This window comes from Halichoeres trimaculatus, unplaced genomic scaffold (genome assembly GCF_033239565.1).
Source record: "Halichoeres trimaculatus isolate MK-OKI-2021-1 unplaced genomic scaffold, fHalTri1.1 fHalTri1_scaffold_11, whole genome shotgun sequence".
In the NCBI taxonomy this organism is placed as follows: Eukaryota; Metazoa; Chordata; class Actinopteri; order Labriformes; family Labridae; genus Halichoeres; species Halichoeres trimaculatus.
In genome coordinates, this window is record NW_027437189.1 from 1863583 (window position 1) to 1882549 (window position 18967).

At 42.4% G+C, this 18967-nt stretch overlaps 2 protein-coding genes across 7 annotated transcripts in view; both read right to left on the minus strand.

The window, feature by feature from the left end:
• Window positions 1–466: 466 nt before the first annotated feature.
• Window positions 467–4184, minus strand: LOC141799438 (ER membrane protein complex subunit 3). The gene is made up of 9 exons (XM_074681683.1): window positions 4095–4184; window positions 2691–2879; window positions 2541–2598; window positions 2332–2425; window positions 1911–2015; window positions 1739–1820; window positions 1575–1654; window positions 1400–1482; window positions 467–1292 (listed from the first exon to the last, which is right to left on the minus strand). The coding sequence occupies exons 2-9, from the start codon at window positions 2843–2845 to the stop codon at window positions 1164–1166; spliced, it is 786 nt and encodes a 261-aa protein (XP_074537784.1). The 5' UTR covers window positions 2846–2879; window positions 4095–4184; the 3' UTR covers window positions 467–1163.
• Window positions 4185–6082: 1898 nt separating this feature from the next.
• LOC141798930 (IQ motif and SEC7 domain-containing protein 1-like) overlaps window positions 6083–18967 on the minus strand; it is a 194098-nt gene continuing 181213 nt past the window's right edge. For all 6 annotated transcript variants that reach the window (XM_074680885.1, XM_074680883.1, XM_074680884.1 and 3 more), the window contains 4 exons: window positions 15735–15896; window positions 15418–15636; window positions 14975–15024; window positions 6083–13450 (listed from right to left, as the gene is read on the minus strand). In XM_074680885.1, coding sequence (XP_074536986.1) covers window positions 12218–13450; window positions 14975–15024; window positions 15418–15636; window positions 15735–15896 — 1664 coding nt within the window. In that variant the 3' untranslated portion in view covers window positions 6083–12217. The remainder of the gene's footprint in view (window positions 13451–14974; window positions 15025–15417; window positions 15637–15734; window positions 15897–18967) is intronic.

The following is an 18967-nucleotide window of genomic DNA, read 5'->3' on the forward strand; positions in this document are numbered from 1 at the left end:
CTTTTTCAAGAATTTTAAAATGCTTCAGTTGAATTTTTTATTTTAATAAAGACATGCTATAGTATGACTTACTTGGGAAAAAAAAGACATTTATATTTTTGATATTTAGAAAAAAAGGGACATCCTTTAGTATGACTATGACCTTTTTTTAAAAAAAAAATTACATGCTTTGGTAGAATGATTACCTTTACAAAAAATGACAAGCCATGACTTGACGTGCACTTCAACAAAAAAACAACTTCCCTTAGTATAAAGTTCACTAAGGCAAAAAACAACATGCTGACTTTTGAAAAAATTATACATGAATGTGCTGTAGTTTGACTTTCTTTTACTATTTATACCATATATTGTTTTTTGTATGTATAAACAAAAAAACCTGAAAACATCACACTGTAGCACGCATTGTTTGTAAAAATTAATGTCATACTTCAGCATGTTGCTTTTATTTTTTAGGTCTGAAAGTTTTGGTCTGAATAAAACTCAGACTGGAGCTTGGCGTTTTTGTCACAGAGAGGCAAACATTAGCCTGGTAATTTTGTTTTCCTACAGTTTACTTTCAGTTTATTTACATCATTACAGCACGTTGTTTCTTTATGTAGAGATAGTTATAAAAACTTTGATTTTTTTTACCTGATGTGAATAACTTTTCCAGGTTGTAATAAAATAATCTGAGCAGTGTTTGATGATCGTTGTGATGAAGTGCTGCAGTCAAACACGGAGGATGGCGTTTGTCGTCATGGCACTTTTTATTGGTTCTCACGTTCACGCTGAGCAGACACGACCGGAGCGTCAGCGTGGGAAATAAAACAGAGTCCAACGTCCGGCTGCCTGCTGCCACAGGCGCCTGAACGCCTCATTCCTGCATCCAGACACGTCGTCCTGAGACGACCCGTCTCCTGCGGCACCAGAACCTGGTGCAGAATCTGCTGGTTTTACTGAGACCACCTGGAGCTGAGGGACATCTGAGAAGGTTCTGGATCCTGAAGCACTGAACACACAAAGAGCCGGACACTGACACAACATTTACAAACATTTAAAGGCAGACAGAGAGTACAGGTTTCCTTTTTCTAATCCTGCAGTTTGAGAAATCTCTGCTCCAGGAGTCTCTGATCCAGGTCCTGAACCTCTCACAGACGCTCCACAGCTCTCAGGCTCTCCAGGTTTTAGAACATGGTGGGTTTGAGGTCCTGTCTGAAGAGGGTCCCAAAGTTCAGGTCTCTGGACATCAGCTCCTCCTCCACGTTCTCCAGGGCCCACTTGTGCTCCACGATCTCCAGCGCCTCCCACTCACTCTGAAACACACAGGAGGGGGGTGAGTCTGGGCGTGGGGGACCGTCTGCTAACGGAAAACCCTGAAAGAAGAGTTTTAACGTGGAACGAGTTTGTCCTTCACGCTCACCTTAAACGCCTTGTTGGGGTCTGGAGGCATCGCCATGGCGGCTCCTGTCATCTGGTCCTGCATGAGCCGTGATTGGTCAGCGGCTGAGACAGAAACAGAATGGATCAGGGAAATAACTCCTGATCTCCTGATGGATGACATCAGACCAACACGAAGCTTTTCTGGAGTCACTCACCGTTGTCCTGTCCCAGGATGAGGCTGTACATGCTCCGCAGCCCAAACACGTTCAGGAAATACCAGGACGCCGAGCTCACCCTGAAAACACACGACACCAAGAACGTCAGAGCGTGTTGGACGTGTCTGAATGTCCGTCTGGTGACATGTGGTGGAGTTTCTCACCAGGAGGCGTCCAGGGACAGCAGGTCGATCCCTCTCTGCAGCATGGGCTTAAACCTCAGAGTCAGGGGGAACGGGACCTTCGCTGCAAAACAAACAGAGAATCTGAACCAGGTTTTCAGAGCAGAGGGATCCCACAGAGACCAGATGATGACGTAAAGACTGAAACACTCACTGATGACGAATCCAGAGAAGGCCCAGTTGATCCACCCACCGATCAGGATCATGGGCAGGACGTTGGTCAGGTTTCCCTTCATCATGTCCGTCAGCATGCTGGTGTCTGAAACAAAGACCACGTCACTTTGGGTTCTGTCAAATCATTTTGTTCCTATGAGCAAAGTAAAATAATTTCAGCATCCAAAATAAAAGTAGGATTGGGAAAGCTGTGTCAAAACTAAACTTAAAATTTCACAGTGGAGGCCATGTTGGATTTGAGGCGGGCTTTGAGCTTCCTCTCTAACAGCTATTGGTCAGCTGTCAGTCACATGAGCTGAGCTGTGTCTCTGATTGGACAATGAGATGATCCTAATATCTTCTGAACCTCAAAGTTACAGTGTGTTTCCCTTTGGTGTGTGTGAGGTCACAGACACACGTACCTGTCATGGGGTTCTTGGGGATCACCTTCCTCTTCACCTTTTTGAAGAAGCCGGTCTCTGCGTTGTTGAAGTAATGTTTCCTCATCGCAAAAGACTGAAAGTAGACCAAACACCGACATGTCGACACACGACAGTTTAAAGACTTTCACCCCTCGCCCTCAATCCTTCCTGTTCTTCGTCACGGCGTTCTGAACATAATCAGTGTTTACCTGTCGAGGAATGTACTTCCCGTTCTCTCTGAGGATGCGGCTGCGAAGGAGCACCTGACTGAACACACACACACAGCCTCAGGTCAGTGACATCACAGTGTGTAGTACCAGCCGACCAATCAGTGAGGACTTTACACAGCTGGCGCTCACCTGTCAGAAACCTGCTCCAGGTCCACCTTCTTGTCGCTCTGCAGCAGCTGGGTGACGTAGTGACGGATGATCCCCACAAAGAAGGTGATGAAGACGATGGGGAGGACGACCCATAGTCGGATGCTGGAGTCCAGCAGGAGCTCTGGACCGGCCATCGCTCTCTGTTCGTGGCTCAGACAGGAAGACGCTCTGAGGGAGGAAGTACAGACACTAACTCAGTGAAGGGCATCTAAAACAATAGATTAACAAATATATAATTATAATAATTATTCCCTGATTTAAGTAACGTTAAAGTAAGGTTGTTAAAGTTAAGTAAATGATGTAAGTTAACATCTAAATTTAGCAAAGTGTAAACAGAATAGACAGAAATTTAGCTTTAGCTGGAAAAAGATAAAGACACAGGAACAGAGAAACATGAAGAAAGTCAAATTTTATGTTATTAAAAAAATTGTAAATTTTACAAAAGTAACTCTAAATGCTGTACATAGCAATGGCAATAATAGTTATGATAGGAAATCAAATTAAGTGACCAGAAACTGACAAACTGAAGAAACAGTATCAGAGGATATTTATAGGGAAACACTGAAGGTTAGTAAGGTGCAACAACTCGTGCCAAGAAACTAATACAACTAAATTAAAATAAATAAATGTGACAATAAAATACTAAAAAAATAAATCTGCAGAAGACAATAAGATTCTACTCTAAAATTTAAACAAGGTTTGAAGAGATGAAGTAATTAGCTTAATAAAAATATAAACAATATTTTTTATAACAAAAAGATGAGTACACAGTACAAAAATCGATTAAATTATTAAAACATTACAACAGATTTAATTTTGAGCTAACAAGTAAATAATAATACAGATAATTTTAACGACTTTTATATTTTATGGAGCTTTAAATAAGATTTCAGTGCAGTCTTAAAGCTGTGGCACAGCAGGAGGCCTGAGGAGATGCTAACAGCTAACCTAAACACAGTCCATCCACAGCTCTGTAAAAACCTTAAATATTACGCTAAGGTAGAAAATTAAACCAACAATAAATAAACGAGTTTTAATTTAACAACGACGGGTTCATGTTAGCGCGAGCACCTGTTCTCCAGATGAGTAAATTAGCCACAGAGGCTAACTGGTGTTACGGTTTAATGAGTGACCCAGTTAGCTGGTGACTGTCCGTTCCATTTCTCATCCGCTGACCTCAGACCCGTTCAGCTGGAAGTCACAGGTGACGGGGTCACACTTTGAACCGTAACACCGACAAACCGTTTCACTCTTTAACCGTTAAAACACCATTTTTTATGACCCGTTTCTCTAACAGACAATCTGACACCTTCCGGGGAAAACAGGAAACCAAACGTTACTTAGGGTAAATGAAAATATATGTTTAAATCAAACGTAACTTACCACATTTAGCAACTTTGTGGAAACGCGACGTTAACTGGCACGTTTGACGGTTAAAAAAAGCAGAAGTAATATTTCCGGTTGAAGCGGAAACTCGTCATAGATTCCAAAATAAGATAAAACAATGAACCGAAGTCTCTTATTCGTTTATGTTTTAATTTTTTACTTTATTTTATTTATTCTGTCTACGTAAGCACAGGTATTTTTTTAATATGGAAGCGTTTTGTTGCCACTCCAAAAAAATAGAAATAAAAAAATAAAAATAAAACATCATCACGTTAGAACCATAGACTGTAAAAAATATCAATATACAGTCTATGGTTAGGACATAATTCAGTCAAGAAAAAAAAACTTTGATTATATAAAAACGTAGTTTTAGTTTAAATTGATCTAATTTTACACTCAAGGTAAATGAAAGCAGTTTTTTTAAGTGGTTGAAATCACTGATTTTCCAAAACTACAGAAGGAAACCAGCATTTTGGTGAACTCTGGTATATTTACAGAATTGTTTAATAATGTGAATTGTTCCTATAAATGTAAAACAGTAACAAAAGAATGGAATTGGCCTGGCCAAACAGTAGAAAACATTCTTCTTGAATTATTGTTGCATATATAATTTACATTAGCCCATTCTTTATTTATAAAATCTATAACTGCATATAAAGCTAATATATCTCATGGATGTCATGTCCCTTTAATATAAATTGTCTAAAAAATTAAGACAAGAGAGTACAAAAACATATTAATGTCTATCCAGTCTTAATTTTTAAAATGTTTAGTGCTATAATAATTAAATAACGAGAAAATGTGTTGTTTTTTGGCACGTTAGTGTCAAAGTTTTAAGTGGAAGTTGGTGTGAAACAGAATTAACCTTTTTAAACTTTCAGGTTAGAATTTCAAAATAAAGCTAGAATGGTTTGTTACATTATAAACACACATTTCTTGTTTGTCCTCAGGGGGGCGCCAGAGTTGATAAAACCACTAAGTTCCACCGAGGTGCTCCTGCTCCAAGCAGATTCAAAGATGTCATATTCTGAAACACAACTGATGTTTATCTTAAAAAAAACAACCTCTCAGTAAAGTTATTTTAAAGCAAATTTGATTTTTCAAATTATACATGAGCTGTTTTTATCCCTTTGCAAAGCCAACACACCACAAACAGAAGTTGCTTTCTCATGATGGAGAAATTAATCTGATATCTAAACTTTAAAAAAAGTGAATAAGTTTTCTTCTGACTGAGCAGAGCGGGTGAAGTGTGTGTGTAAAAGATGCGTAACCCCCCAAAACAAAACATGACACGAGTTTCCATCAACATGAACAGATTTTTTATATCTTTAGAGCAATAAATATTTCCACTTTTCCATCTCTGCAATTTCAAAAACAAAGTACAAGTAATATATATTTATATACACAGCTAAAATTTTCCATACATAATTTTTAAAATAATGTTGTCTCTGTTGACACGTATTTGACACTGATACAATTTTACAAGGACTATTGCAGTCTCTCTTTGCTCTACATTATAAACAAGAAATGTTTTTCTCCATAAAACGGTCCATGGTGTCGGTACTCACGGCGGTCCGACGCCCTCGCATAGATACACACAACACAGACCAGCTGCACACAGGAGCAGCAGGATCTGACCTTTGACCTCATCTGAACCGGATCTGATGTGGTGAGCGGTTAAAAATGTGATCAGATCTTTTTCTGCGAGGGTTAAAGATCAGATCTTCTGCTCCTGGTGTGAAGTCGGTCAAAGACAAACTGCTCGCCGCGGAGCAAAGTGAGTACTCGCTTTGTTATTTTCATATAACGATGGTTATGTACATTCATGTCTATAATACAGATCATTCAGTGCAGATACTGTAATAAATACCACATGCAAACCGATAGTGGAGAGCAGACCCGGGCAGAAAAACACAAATAAAAAACCACACCTGGGTTTTTATTTTGCATGTTCTCAAACTGTAGATACTGAACGTCACCTCTGCACCACGCAGAGCTCCTGTCCTCCACGCAGGCTTTAGTTTCAGTTTGTTTCACTGATGATGGACTCGCAGTTTGCATCCTGCAGCAGACAAATAACCCATGAGAGGGCTGAGGGTGGCGACAGCAAATCAACTCTTCAGTTAAAAAAACAAGCAAACACCAGAAGAAGAAAAAGAGATGCTTTTAGGATTATTTTGTCGACTGAAAAATGAAGCATCTTGGTTTTAAGATCAACACAACTGCATAACCTGCATTTCCTTTAAAGGCCAGCAGGGGGTGTTCCGAATGGTTGCATAAAACATGCATGTAGACTTGGTGACATCACCCAATCGTTTCTGAGGCGAAGTTTTGGAGCCTAATGAGTGCAGCTGCAGCATAATAGATGCTAATCCTCTGAGTTTTCAGGTCAGCCAACAGGCAAAGAGGTGGTGGAGGTCTTTGTAAACCACTAACGGCCTTGATTTGGGAATTTTAAGTCTAATCTCAGCCTCTCTAAAACCAGTAACTCATCATACAGTCCGTTAAGGTATTAAAAGACGCTTTTTTTTACATGCATGCTGTAAGGTGCATATTTCTGCTGCAAAGCTGGATTTTAAATTTAGCAGACAGCCTCAAGTGGAAACTTGAGGAACTGCAACTTAAAATTTCAAAAGCAGAAGCAGCATTTTGTCAGTTTTGTCCCAATAAGAGCAAAAAATAAACTGTTGCGAAAAGTATTAAATGTTCAAGAATTCACTTTAAGTAAGAGTTGTTCATCCATCTAAAATGACATTAAACATGAAAATTGGAAAGAGGATCATTTCTTTGTGTCCATCTCTCCCTGTTTGTGGCCTAGTTCCTTAATTTAAAAAAACTGCTGAAACTGGAATCTAAGCAAATGTTTGTCTATTTTTTAGGAAAAAAAAATGTCGTTCTAGACATAATCTAAGTTGCTTGTTAAAGAGATCTTTCCCCATTTGCAGATTTTTTTTCTCTTTATAAAAAATTTGGCGTCATTTTAGTCTTTGAATAGCTTAAAAAAAAAAGACATTTTCTGGACCTGACCAGTCAATGTGGCTCACATTAAGTCCTGTAATATATTTTTTTCTAATACAAACATGTCGTGGCCTATTGCAGTCCCTTAAAAAATTAAAGAAAAAGAAAAAAATCCTGTTTTTACGAGATAACTATCTTGTAAAAATGGGAAATTATTTATATTTTGATTATACGATCTCATAAAAACAAAAATAAGTGAAAAGCTTGAGGGTGTAACCACCAGAAACACACTTATTACCTAAATAACAACAATTTGAAGGATGTTAAACAACTCCCTTAACTTCGGTGTTTTAGTGTAAAGTGTGACCCTGTTAACTGGCGACCCTCAGCCAACAATTAGCTAGCAGCTAGCAGTTAGCGGTTAGCGCGGTCACTCTTAACTCCAAACAGCAGTTGCTCTGTAACAGTCAGAACTCGACAGGATCTCGACACAGACTAACCAAAATTTTTTTATTTAGCCAAAGTTTGAATTTAGTGCTTAAATAATGCTAGCTTGTTTGAATGAATAGAGCTAAACGTTGCTTCTGTTACCTCAAAAAATCCTGTTTTTACGAGATAATTATCTTGTAAAAACAGGATTTAATGCACTACACCACCGTACTAACACTTGCCTACATTCTGTTTTTTTTTTTTGCAAAAAGGTCAAATTTTTGATGCGTTTGATGAAAACTGACAATCTGCTGGGGAATCGTCATGTCTGCAGAAATCAGACTGAAACCAGAGCCTGAAGGAGGATTTCTCAGCAAACAGTTTGCAGTGATGTTCAGTAGCTACAGTTTGTGGTTGTGTTCATGCTAAAGAAACATTTCGGGGTTTTAAAAATGGGAGCTTTACTGAGGATGTGCTTGATGAAGCTCAGGCACGCAGTGGAACTGGGTGAAATGTCGTGTAATCCCTTACGAGGTAGGTTTGATCCAGAGCTCCTCGACACGTTGTTGATCTGTTCCTAGTTAGTTTAGTCAGTGGTTCAGTGGGACTTTGACTCAGTGTGACTCAGTGTGACTGTGTAACCAGTATAACTAGCAGCTCAACATGTTTCCAAAGGTTGGTTTGTAGCTGAAGCGTTTGGCGAGAGGCTTCGTGCTGACTCAGAGTGTGCAGGGGTGTTTGTGTGATTGCGCAAGCCTGCAGGGAGTGACTGAAAGTAGTTTTCACAGTTAGATTTAAAAATATCAGAACACATTAGTCGTATGTTAGTCACAGAAAAATCTTGGTTTTGTTGTAAACATATCAAAAATCAAAAGGGTTTGAGTGCCTCCGAACGACGCCCAAATCAGAAAGCAAAGGAAAGAAATCATCTCACAGTCGTAAGCACATAACAAAAAGAAAAATGCTAAAAATACAAAACAGCCCAAGGAGTACGTTATGTTAGTAGAAGCTTGTCACACAACAATATTGATAGTAATATCAGAAGCACACTCTAAAAAGTCAAAGGGTTCTTCAGATTGAAAACAAAAGGGGACCCGAGATGGTTCCCTGAGGAACTCCGTCAACCCGCCATCAGCTGTGACGGCGTTTCCACAAAACACAAAGGGCTTCTACAAAAAACACTGAGGGGGTTTTTATTGTTTTGTTTTCCAGACGGGAGCCCAAAGGTGCTAAAAAAAAATCCTGAAGAACCCTGATCAACTTTTGGTTTTTAGAGCGTACATGAGTTAATTCAAGCAGTCGTGAACCGTAGTTACAGATCGATGCTGTTGGCCCCGTTGAAAATAGACACACTGTACAGTTAATATCTACAGTCGGCGCATTCACGTAATCAAAGGGAACCTAGAAATGTGTCAGAAATGTTTGCATTCAGATCATCAGAGGAACTTTCCGGGTGTCCACCAGGTGGCGCTGGTGAACGTGTGTGTGTGAGGCTGAACCAACCAGCGGCCGTGACGGGAAAGCAACCAGCGCTGAGAGTGAAAAAAGTACAAATGGCTGGTACGAGAGGTTGAGGAACTTTCTGCGTCCCGCCCTGACTTCCTGCGAGCGTGGGAGGACACGAGAAAAACACGGTACAGTCAGGGTCAGTGCAAAAATAACGTGACGAATGTGTCCGAGGATTTTTTCTGTGACAGTCCCGTTAGTTAGTCCTTCAAGATGCACGTGCTTAGGTCCAGTTTCTGCTTCTTTTGTGTCTTTGTTGGATGAAGATGAAGACGAAGGGCTCAGTCCTTCAGCTGGGTTTAAAAAAGGTCAAAATGGCTTCATATATTTGTTAATCAGAATGAATACAATCAATGACTCAAACACTGATTTGGATCAGGAATCGTCCTTAAATTCAAAGGTAGTTTTTCTTCAACGTTACTCAAACCATCATTTTTCTTTTCATTTTTTCCATCCCTCCGCTCTCTGAAGGCACCAATACTCCACTTTAGCAACCACCAGATATGAAAGCTTGGTTTTCAAGAAATCAGAAGTTTAAACTGGAGTGGGTGGGAAGTTTAATATTCTAAAGTCTTAAAATGAAGCAGTATCACTGTTACTGTCCTGGTTTGACAAAGTCTTTCCGCGCAAGGGCCTGTGTCCACTGACTGCACCCAAAACTCTAAATCCCTGATGCTGACAGCAGCTCTGGACCTGGAGGCTACGCCAAACAAGTCTGGTTAGTTTCTCTTCAACTGACACTGATCATGAAGTCCAAATTCAAAGCTCAGCCTCCTCTAGATTTTGATTGGTCAGTAAGAAAGGAGTGACATTGATGAGTGTTGTGGTATTCTAAAGCTTCTCTAACGCCAAACTCGTGACAGATTTGTACCAAAGCACAGCAAGAGATGCCGTATTATTATTTTCCTAAGCGGTAAAATCAGATACTGGCTGCTAAAAACTCATCTGTGAAGTTCACAATTCGCTACAGGAAGTGGTGGGAGCACTACGGCTCATACTGTTATCCATAGACACGCAGAAGTAGATAATATCCTGAACATAAGAGCCATCTGTACAATAACCTGCTGTTAGTGCTTTTTACATTGTTAACAAAAAAAATTGCGAGAAACAAGTTTTTGAATAATTAAAGAAAAAAAGTATGTGCTATTTATCAAAAAAATAATCGATGAATTATTCGATTAATCGGTTAATCTGATGATTAATTTTCTGATTAATCGGGAGATTAGAGCCATTCGACAGGTAATTGCTATAAGTGCTTTTTACACTTTCGTTACAAGATTTCAAATATAGTGGAATGAAAAAAAGTGTTTGTGTTATTCATTGATTAATTGATTAATCAGCAGATTAATCGATTAATCAATGTTCTGATTAATTGATTAATGCGATGATCAACTGTCCAATTGGATGATTAATTCATTAATTGGAAAGTTCATCATCAGATTAATCAATTATGAAAATAATTTTTAGTTGTAACGGTAGTCACAAGACCAACGTTCCAAGACCTAAGACTCCTGGTCTGGCTCTGCTCATTTTGGCCATTTATTGTTGCAGTCAAGCTAGATACCGTCATTTGTTTTATTTTGAAAGTCATCTGGACTTGTGGTTTCAGTGCCTGACTTCCTGTCCTGTTTGATTTTCTCTTTGCAAACTTATGTGTTGTTGCTTTGCCATGCGTCAAAAACAGAAATCTTGTGCAAATAATTCAGAAATGCTGTTAATGGACACAGGCCCTAAAGATGAACAAGATGATAATCTCAATTTCTTTGTAGAAACTATCCAACAAATCTGATTTTAAATACTGAACATGTTTAATAGACTTGATTTTAGATGTTTAAATATGATTGTACGTCCTGGATGTTGAGTTAAAACAACCTGAAGTTTATTATCTGTTTAACCTTGGTGGAGACAAATGTTCAGAGTTTTTTTGGTCTGTTTAACTTCCCACCCACATCAGCTCACATCTCCAGAGATATATCTGTAGAGAAGGATTTCTTGAATGTATCTTGGGACTCAGTCTCCCAGAATGCACCCTGTTTGGCACCTTTCAGCTTAATCTCCCTCTCTGGCAACAAAAGGGCTCAAATACAGTACGAGGCATCAAATACACAAAGATACGCTATCATTTAGTTGGCGAGTAAATAAATAAATAATCCCAATCTAGAGGAATAAATTACTGGGAGAATTACAGTTTAATACGTCAAACATGCCCGTTTTAGAGTCCGATGTAGCGCCCCCTAGTTGTAACCCTGTAATCCACAAAAACAAAGGCTTTTCAGTCATTTTTGCAAAAACATAAAGATAAAAAGACACCTGTAGTTTTTGTTGTTGTGATGGCTTATTCTGAGTTTACAAAAGTTTATTGTCCGTGTAGAAAGTAACTAAAGCACTTCGTATGGTCAAATAAATGCTGGATTAGGGGCTTAAAGTTACATCACATCCCTCCCCCTGCATATAGGAGTTTAACCATAGACACACCGACACTCATTAGCTATTGCACAGGTCATGCAAGCCTGTCTAAGACACAGAGACTGCACCATATCAATGCTAACCACTCCCGCTCCTCAGTAACGCCTCATGGCTTGTAATATGTCGACAAGCAAACAATGGTACAAGTGCTGTTTGTGCGGAAAACAAAGTGGTGCAACACTCGTGGGATTTTTGGATCAAAAGGACTCGTTGCATTCTTAAAAAACCCAAACTGTCCTGTCCAACAACACTGTACAAAGTGTTAGCATCAAGCGCTAAACCCTTGTTTTAAATTCTCAGGCACTGTTCCTTCACGTCTGGTCCCAAAACCGATAGTCCACCACAGAAACTCACGATTCTCACGACATGACACGAAAACGTCCTCCAGCGATGAAGAACTACAAACATGTTCTCCCGAGGCCGCCTCTGGAGGGCGCAATGGAGGAAGGTGGGGGGATTTCAACGATGCGGGGGTGTTGCTCAGCCGTGCTGGTTGTTCCGTCGGGCAGGGAGGAAATCGCTCCACAAATCCGTCCCCGTGGGAGTCCGTCACTTTCGGGGGAAGTGGATGTGAAAGTAGCACAGGCTGAGTAGTTTTCTCTTCCCCGCTCTCAGCGCTCTCCTCCTCACCAGGCGGCCATGTTGATACACCTGCACCGCCCCCCCTCCTCTCCGGCTCCCCCTCCTGCCTCCTCTCACCACCAGTGCCCCCCGCTGACTCGCCGCAGGGTAGCGGACCACCGCCCTCGTCTTCTGCTTCCTCACACGACTGTGCTGATCCGGCTGACAGGTTTGGATTTGGGACCGCCCCCTTGACCTCCTCCCGCCCCTGGGTGCAGGGAGAGCGGGCCGGACGAAGGCGGTGGTAATGGGGAGTGTGGAGGGGGAGGTGGGATAGAGGAGAGGGGAGGGTACTGGGGACTGTACGGTTGCTGCGGCGTCTGGCTGACCAGCCGTGCGGATGGTGTCTGAGGCGGCGGGGTGGAGAAGATGAAGTGGGTGGAGGCGGAGGCGGAGGGGGAGGGGCTGAGCGGGGAGTGTGTGTGCACGGCGTGGTTGTGAGAGTGTAAGTGAGCGTGCGGGTGGGGCTGGGAGTGCGAGATGGTCAGCGGGAGCTTGCCACCTCCACCCGGCCTTGCCGCCGCTGGGTGCGAGTGGAAGAGTCCGTGCGGGGTAGTAGGAGTGACGGGGGAGTGTGGGGACAGCGGGGGAGGCGTGATGAAGCCTGACGCCATGTTGTAGCGTGGGTGATGGACGGCGCCATGCTGCATCCTCTGATGCGGGGTATGAGAGGGAGCGCAGCCGGGCGGACCTTGCCTCCGCGGGGCCGAGAACCTGTGCGAAAGGGCGTGGTGCTGGGGCATACTCTGCACGTGGTAGCGATGGTGGTGGTGGTACGGCGGGGGCGGAGTCTGCTGCTGCTGGTGCCCAGTAACACTGACTCCTCCTCCTCCACTGTTGCCGTGGCAGTACTGGGCGTGCAATGCCTGCAGCTTGGACGGCCCCCCTCCCGTACCGCCTCCCCCTCCAACTCCTCCCGAGTCCGACTGACCGAGGTTGGGCGATGGGGAGGGGCATGGGGAAGGGGAGGATGGGTGGGCGATGGGCGGCGCGGGGGCGGGGTAGTGGGGGGGTGATGATATCATCAGGGGACTCGGAGGACCCTGCGGAGGAGGGGATGTCATCGTCAGGGGACCAGGAACTTTCCCTCTCCGACTGCCGAAGAAATTCCCCTGACGAGCGTTGCCAGTCGGTCCGACCGGCATCCCGCCGCCTCCCCCAACCCCTCCCCCGCTCACGAGTGGAGAGGGCGTAACCCCCCCCTGGTTGTGACAGAGCCCCGGCCCACCCCCCACCCCTGTACCGGGGCTCTGAGTAGGGCGGTGTGGCCGGTAAGCTGCTGGAGAGGAAGGGACCATCATGGGGCTGTAGGAAAGACCTCCAGCAGGCAGGGGGCGCTGCTGGTGAGGCCGGGGGCTGCTAATAATGGAACCCTGAGAGGACGAAGAAGAAGAAGAGAAGAGGAGGTGGATCAGGGAGAAAGAGAAAGTGGAATTACAACCATCCTGCCAAAGATCTTTCGTTAATAAACAAAATTACCAAAATTAATTTCGTCACAAAATTGTCAAAGATGAGACAGCAATTTGTCGATCATGGAAAACAATGTTATATGAGGAATATCAAAGCCATGGACATGCAGGAAAGTTTTGTTTAGTTCATCCACATTATAGAGTTTATATTTCAAGATGTTTTTTTGACCACTGAACCTTACAAACCTGCTTAGACAATAATTAAAGGAGCCATCCGCCAGAATTCCCTGGAATATTTAGCTCCTGGAACTTCTTTTCTAGGAGCTTAATGGTTGGTAACAAGTAAAAAAGATTTCTTCCAAAGTTACTTGTATTTAGACATAAGGGATGGGTACCTTTCACATTTGAAACTATACGGTACAGATCCCCGGTACCTGGCAATTAGTACGGTACTCAACAGTACTAAATTTTTGTTACTTTTTTGTGTTTATGTGGTAAACAATATATATTCTTTAATAACAAATCTGTTTTTTTTTTTCAATTTAACATATCTATTCTTCAGCTATTGTAATGTTTTTCACTTCATCCTTTCTTGTTTGTTCCTGTTACTCTGTAAATTCCCCACTGTGGGACAAATAAGCTGTCAATGGACCATAAATGATTTCAAATCCAGGACAAAGTGGACTAAATGATGGATTCACTTTTTTCTAAATCAAACTAAAGTACAGAACTTGAGGAAATGCATTTAGTTGCGTTAAGTTAGCATGAACAAGATTAGCACTGTCTCATGCCTTGATTCTGGGAAAGAGACAGTGGACCCAGGGAAGGCCAGTCTAGCTCTGAGGAAGAGGAGTTACAGGGACATGGAGGGCCCCATTGACTGGGTTTGCCTTGGGCCCCAAAACCACTAAATACACCCCTGCTCACAGAATGAGGGAGTGGAAGAATCAGAACCCAGTACCTAGGACTGAATTAGGTCGGTACCTATAAAAGTGCCTAATTCGGTACCCATCCCTATTGGACATTATTCTAGTTTCAAGCAAATTATCAGGCAAATTTTTCTTGTTTTATTGGCAGATTAATCTTTGCTTTCAGACCTCATTTTTGTCTTTTGTCAAGTCTTTATTGCCCCCTACTGTTTCAGAGGTGTACTGCAGTTACCGATTTGCAGAATCTTCACAGGACTTTAGGCCTCAGTGGAAACAGACGACAATGGGCCACAGGAACCGTTTAACTCCTGGTCAAAAAGCATTTTATGACGAGACACTTCTTGCAACATCTTAATAAGTTTGAACCCTTGCAAGTTTGCCCAGAGTGAAATGAGTGTCAGCTTTAAAGTGATGAAAAACAATCAGAGAAGTTGAAGATGACGTGATTTGTTACAGAGTCAGATTTCAGAGAGGAGATGATGAATGAGTGAACGAAGAGGAGACGAAACAAACATGCAGACGAGTGACTGACATGCAGCGGCGGCTCAGCGAAACTTACTTCGATGGTACTGTCCAATGAGCCCACACTGTTCCTACGACCTCGTTTCCCTGTCACCCAATCAGAACGAGGCAGGGTTAAACAACGTCCGCCAAACACATGTCTTTAACATTTCTCTAGGGAGCAGCTTCAGAGGTTAAATCAGCTTTATTTTAGAGCGTGTAGTTCTCCCAGCTGTCCAGCAGGGGGAGGCAGAGAGCCACAGCTCTTTATCTGACTTCCATCTTATTGTGTGTTTTTAACCATTTTAGATTTCAGCTTTATTTCATCAGTTGCATAAGAGCACAGATGCAGGTTTGCTCTGAGTCAGTGAGTCATGAAAGCTGCGGCGGTAAACAGAAACAGAGATATTCTCCGTCACGTCTCAGGGGATCACAGCGAGCAGCGTGTCTGCTGCTCTTAAAGCGGAAACACACCTGGAGCGAGTGTGTCTGACTGCTCACCTGTTTCTGAGAGGTCTCGCAGTGACGAGCTGAGCGCCGTGCGTTTGAGCCCGTCCACCGAGGCGTACGTGTCGTCCAGGCTCGGCCTTCCCAGGGTGCCGTTCACCACCTCGCCTTTCATGGGGCCGCCTGTGTTGGCCCCACCTCCCTGTGACCCGCTGCCTTGACCTCCTGTCAGCACGCCGGGGCGCATCACGCCTTTCTGCTTCTCGAGCTCGGCTGTGGAGAGGAGAGAGGAGAGGGAGGAGGTTAACTTTCAGTTTCACGTCAAACGCGCCTGCAGCTCCCTCAGCTCCTTCCCTGACGGAGACACTCACACTCCACCCTGTACTTCTCCATGTCCTGGACTTCAGCGATACTCTCCCGGAGGTCGGAGGTGAAGCGAGCTCGGTCCTGCTGGCTCGGAGCCGTGAAGACGATGAGGACTTTCCTCTCTCCTCCAGGATTCGCCGACGTCAGTCTGATACCGTGAGGGTAGTCTGTGAAACCACAACACACGCGCAAAAAATTAGAAACAAATGAAATATATAAAATCTATTTCATCAAAGACCTATTCAAGCTCTAAAACACACTTTGTCCACAGGGGGCGCCAAATCCCACACAAAGTAAAGGCCACTTTAAAGTCACTGTGAGATCATCAGGGATCAGATTATGTCTTAAAATTCTGTTTGAAAAACCAAAGTTATCTAATGATGTATGCTAACTGCAAGCATATCAATGCAATTTCCCATAGAGTTAGCATCAAGCTAGTTCTATTTTTCTATACGGTTTTCAGTCCATTAAGAGATGTATAACATGTTGACTGCTTTGAATAGTTTTGTACATTTCTTTGTGTGTTCAGTTTGACAGACAGGGTGTAGCTTAAGCTAGGTTAGCATAACTTTAGCAATGCTAAAAAATTGCCGTAATAAAAAGCAAGCGTCACTCGTCATGACATTTAGTAATAAGAGTTAGACTGAAACAGGAGACATGTTGAGTCATTGTTAACTTCATTACGTTATAATGTCACCTGTTGGTAAGCTCCGCCCACTGCTGTGATGTTACCTGGCTGTAGCTAACTCATGTATGTTACTGAGGAGACAGCAGAAATGGATTGAATGAAGTCAGAGCTCCATCTAGTGGACAAACGACGCAAGTACATCGTTCTGTGGGAATCCTTGGAGTTTAATTTGCAAAACTGGCTGATAATGATTATTTTGAAAAGGGCTAAAACCGTCAGGGCCCTACTCCAGACTCTCTCTTTCCTGTTTTTGATATTCCTAACTGTCCTTTTCTCTTAATAAAGGATCAAAAAGCCCCAAAAATGATATCAAAGAGTGATAAAGTTTCACAGACGTGGGTCAAGATGGAGGAAAAAAAATCTACATCTGCTGAGAAAGTGTGTGTTCATGAAGGACCACGACCTGAATGCTAACTGTACGCTAACACACATCATTTTACCTTCCACCCACATGATTAACGGACACACACACACACACACAAATACGCCCACCCACGCACAGCCAGGACACACACACACACACACACACACGCGTGCAGGCAGCAGCAGTGGATGTAGATTGTGCTGATGAATCATATGGGACAATCTGTCGTGGTCACAGTCATCACTGCAGTCTGCCAGCCTCCATTTAGCTCCAACTGCAGGACCAGAGCTGTCAACAACAACAAGCAAACAACAACAAGCATGTGGCCGGACGGCAGCTGAACAACAGAACACACACTCACAAACACACACTGTACTGTGCGCACACTCACAGCAACACACACACACACAGCGCCGTGCTGACCTTGTCATGCTCTGCAGAGAACAACAGGACGGAGACGAAGAGCGACGCGGCTCAGGAAACATTAAAGAGAGCGTACAGATCATATTCAAATCAGACTTCCTTCTTTCTTATTCTGCAGATTCTTTTCAAAAGTAACTCAAGAGTAATTTTTTTCCCATGCACACTGTGGTAAAGACGTGACGTGACGTGGTAAGGTATTTATCAACAGTTAGGTAGAGCTACACTTTGAAACCTGACAACAAGCTAACTTTGTCAGTTTGTAGCGTAGTTTAGCAGCTGCTATATTTCTCTCTCCTCACAGCCCGGTGCTCTGAGACGTGTCTGTAACGTGTAACGTTAGTGAATCCTGGTTCTGTCCTACCAGAGCTCATCTACCAACTCCAACCTCACCAAGCAGAGCTAACGTAACCTGGCTCTTCATTTTATTGATAGACTCTCAAGTTTGAACAGACCACTGCAGAATAACTGCTGACTGTGAGTTGGAGGCTACATTAGCACAAACACATTAACCTGGGTTTAGCATTTAGCTCATGTATCAGCCTTAAGCATTTGTTTTGGCCTATGGATCATGTATTAGCCTTTAGCTTATTTTTAGCCTTTAGCTCTTGTTTTAGCCTTTGACCTGTTTTGATCCTTTAGCCCATATTTTCACACTATAGCTTACTTTTTAGCTTTTAACCTGTGTTTTAGCCTTAAGCGCATGTTTTAGGCCTTTAGCTCTTGTATTAGCCTTTAGCTTATTTTTAGCCTTCAACTAATGTTTTAGCCTTTGACCTGTATTGAAGCCTTTAGCCAGTGTTTAAGGTATTTATGTTTTAGCCTTAACCAAATGTTTAAGCCTTTAGCTAGTAAAGCCTATAGCCAGTGTCCAGAATTTAGCCTTAAGCTGGAGTTTAAGCATTTAGTTACCGTTTCGGCCTTTAGCTTGTGTTAGCCTTAAGTCATTGTTTAATCTTTAACCAATTGTTTTAGCCAATAGCTTGTTTTTAGCCTTAAGCCTGTGATTAAAGCCTTTAGCTTTTTATTAGCCTTTAACCAATGTTTTAGCCTTCAGCTTTTGTATTAGCCTTTAGCTTATGTTTAAGCCACCAACCTGTATTGAAGCCTTTAAAGTGGTTTAGCTTGTGGCTCATGTTTAAGCCTCCAGTCCATGATTTAGCATTGTGCTTTAGTTAAGGCATTTAGTTACCATTTCTGTCTTTAGCTTGTGTTAGCCTTTTGCTCATTGTTTAGCCTTTAACAGGTTGTTTTAGCCGTAAGCTTGTTTCATGCCCTAAGCCTATGTTTTAACCTTTAGCTTATGTTTTAACCTTTATCCTGTTTTTAAGCCTTTAGCTTGTGTTTATAGCCTTAAGCCCATGTTATAAGCCTTTAGCTCATTTTTTTAGCCTTTAACCTGTATTGAAGCCTATAGCCAGTGTTTTGGCCTCCAGTCCATGTTTTAGCCTTTAGCTCACCATTTAACCTTAACCATTTTTTTAGCCATTAGCTTGTTTTTAGCCTTTAAGCCTGTGTTTTAGTCTTTAGCTTGTGTTTGCTTGTGTTGTGTCTTTACCATATCTCTTAGCCTTTAGCTATTAATGTATTTTTGGCTCCTTTTCAGCCTTTAGCCTGTGTTTGAACCCTGTGCTTGTGCTAAAGCCTTTAGTTTGTATTTTAGCCTTTCAGCTTACAATTTAGCCTAACATCCTTTTAAAAACCTTTTGCTCATGTTTTAACCTTAACCCAGTGTTTAAGCCCTTGGCTAGTATAGCCTATAGCCA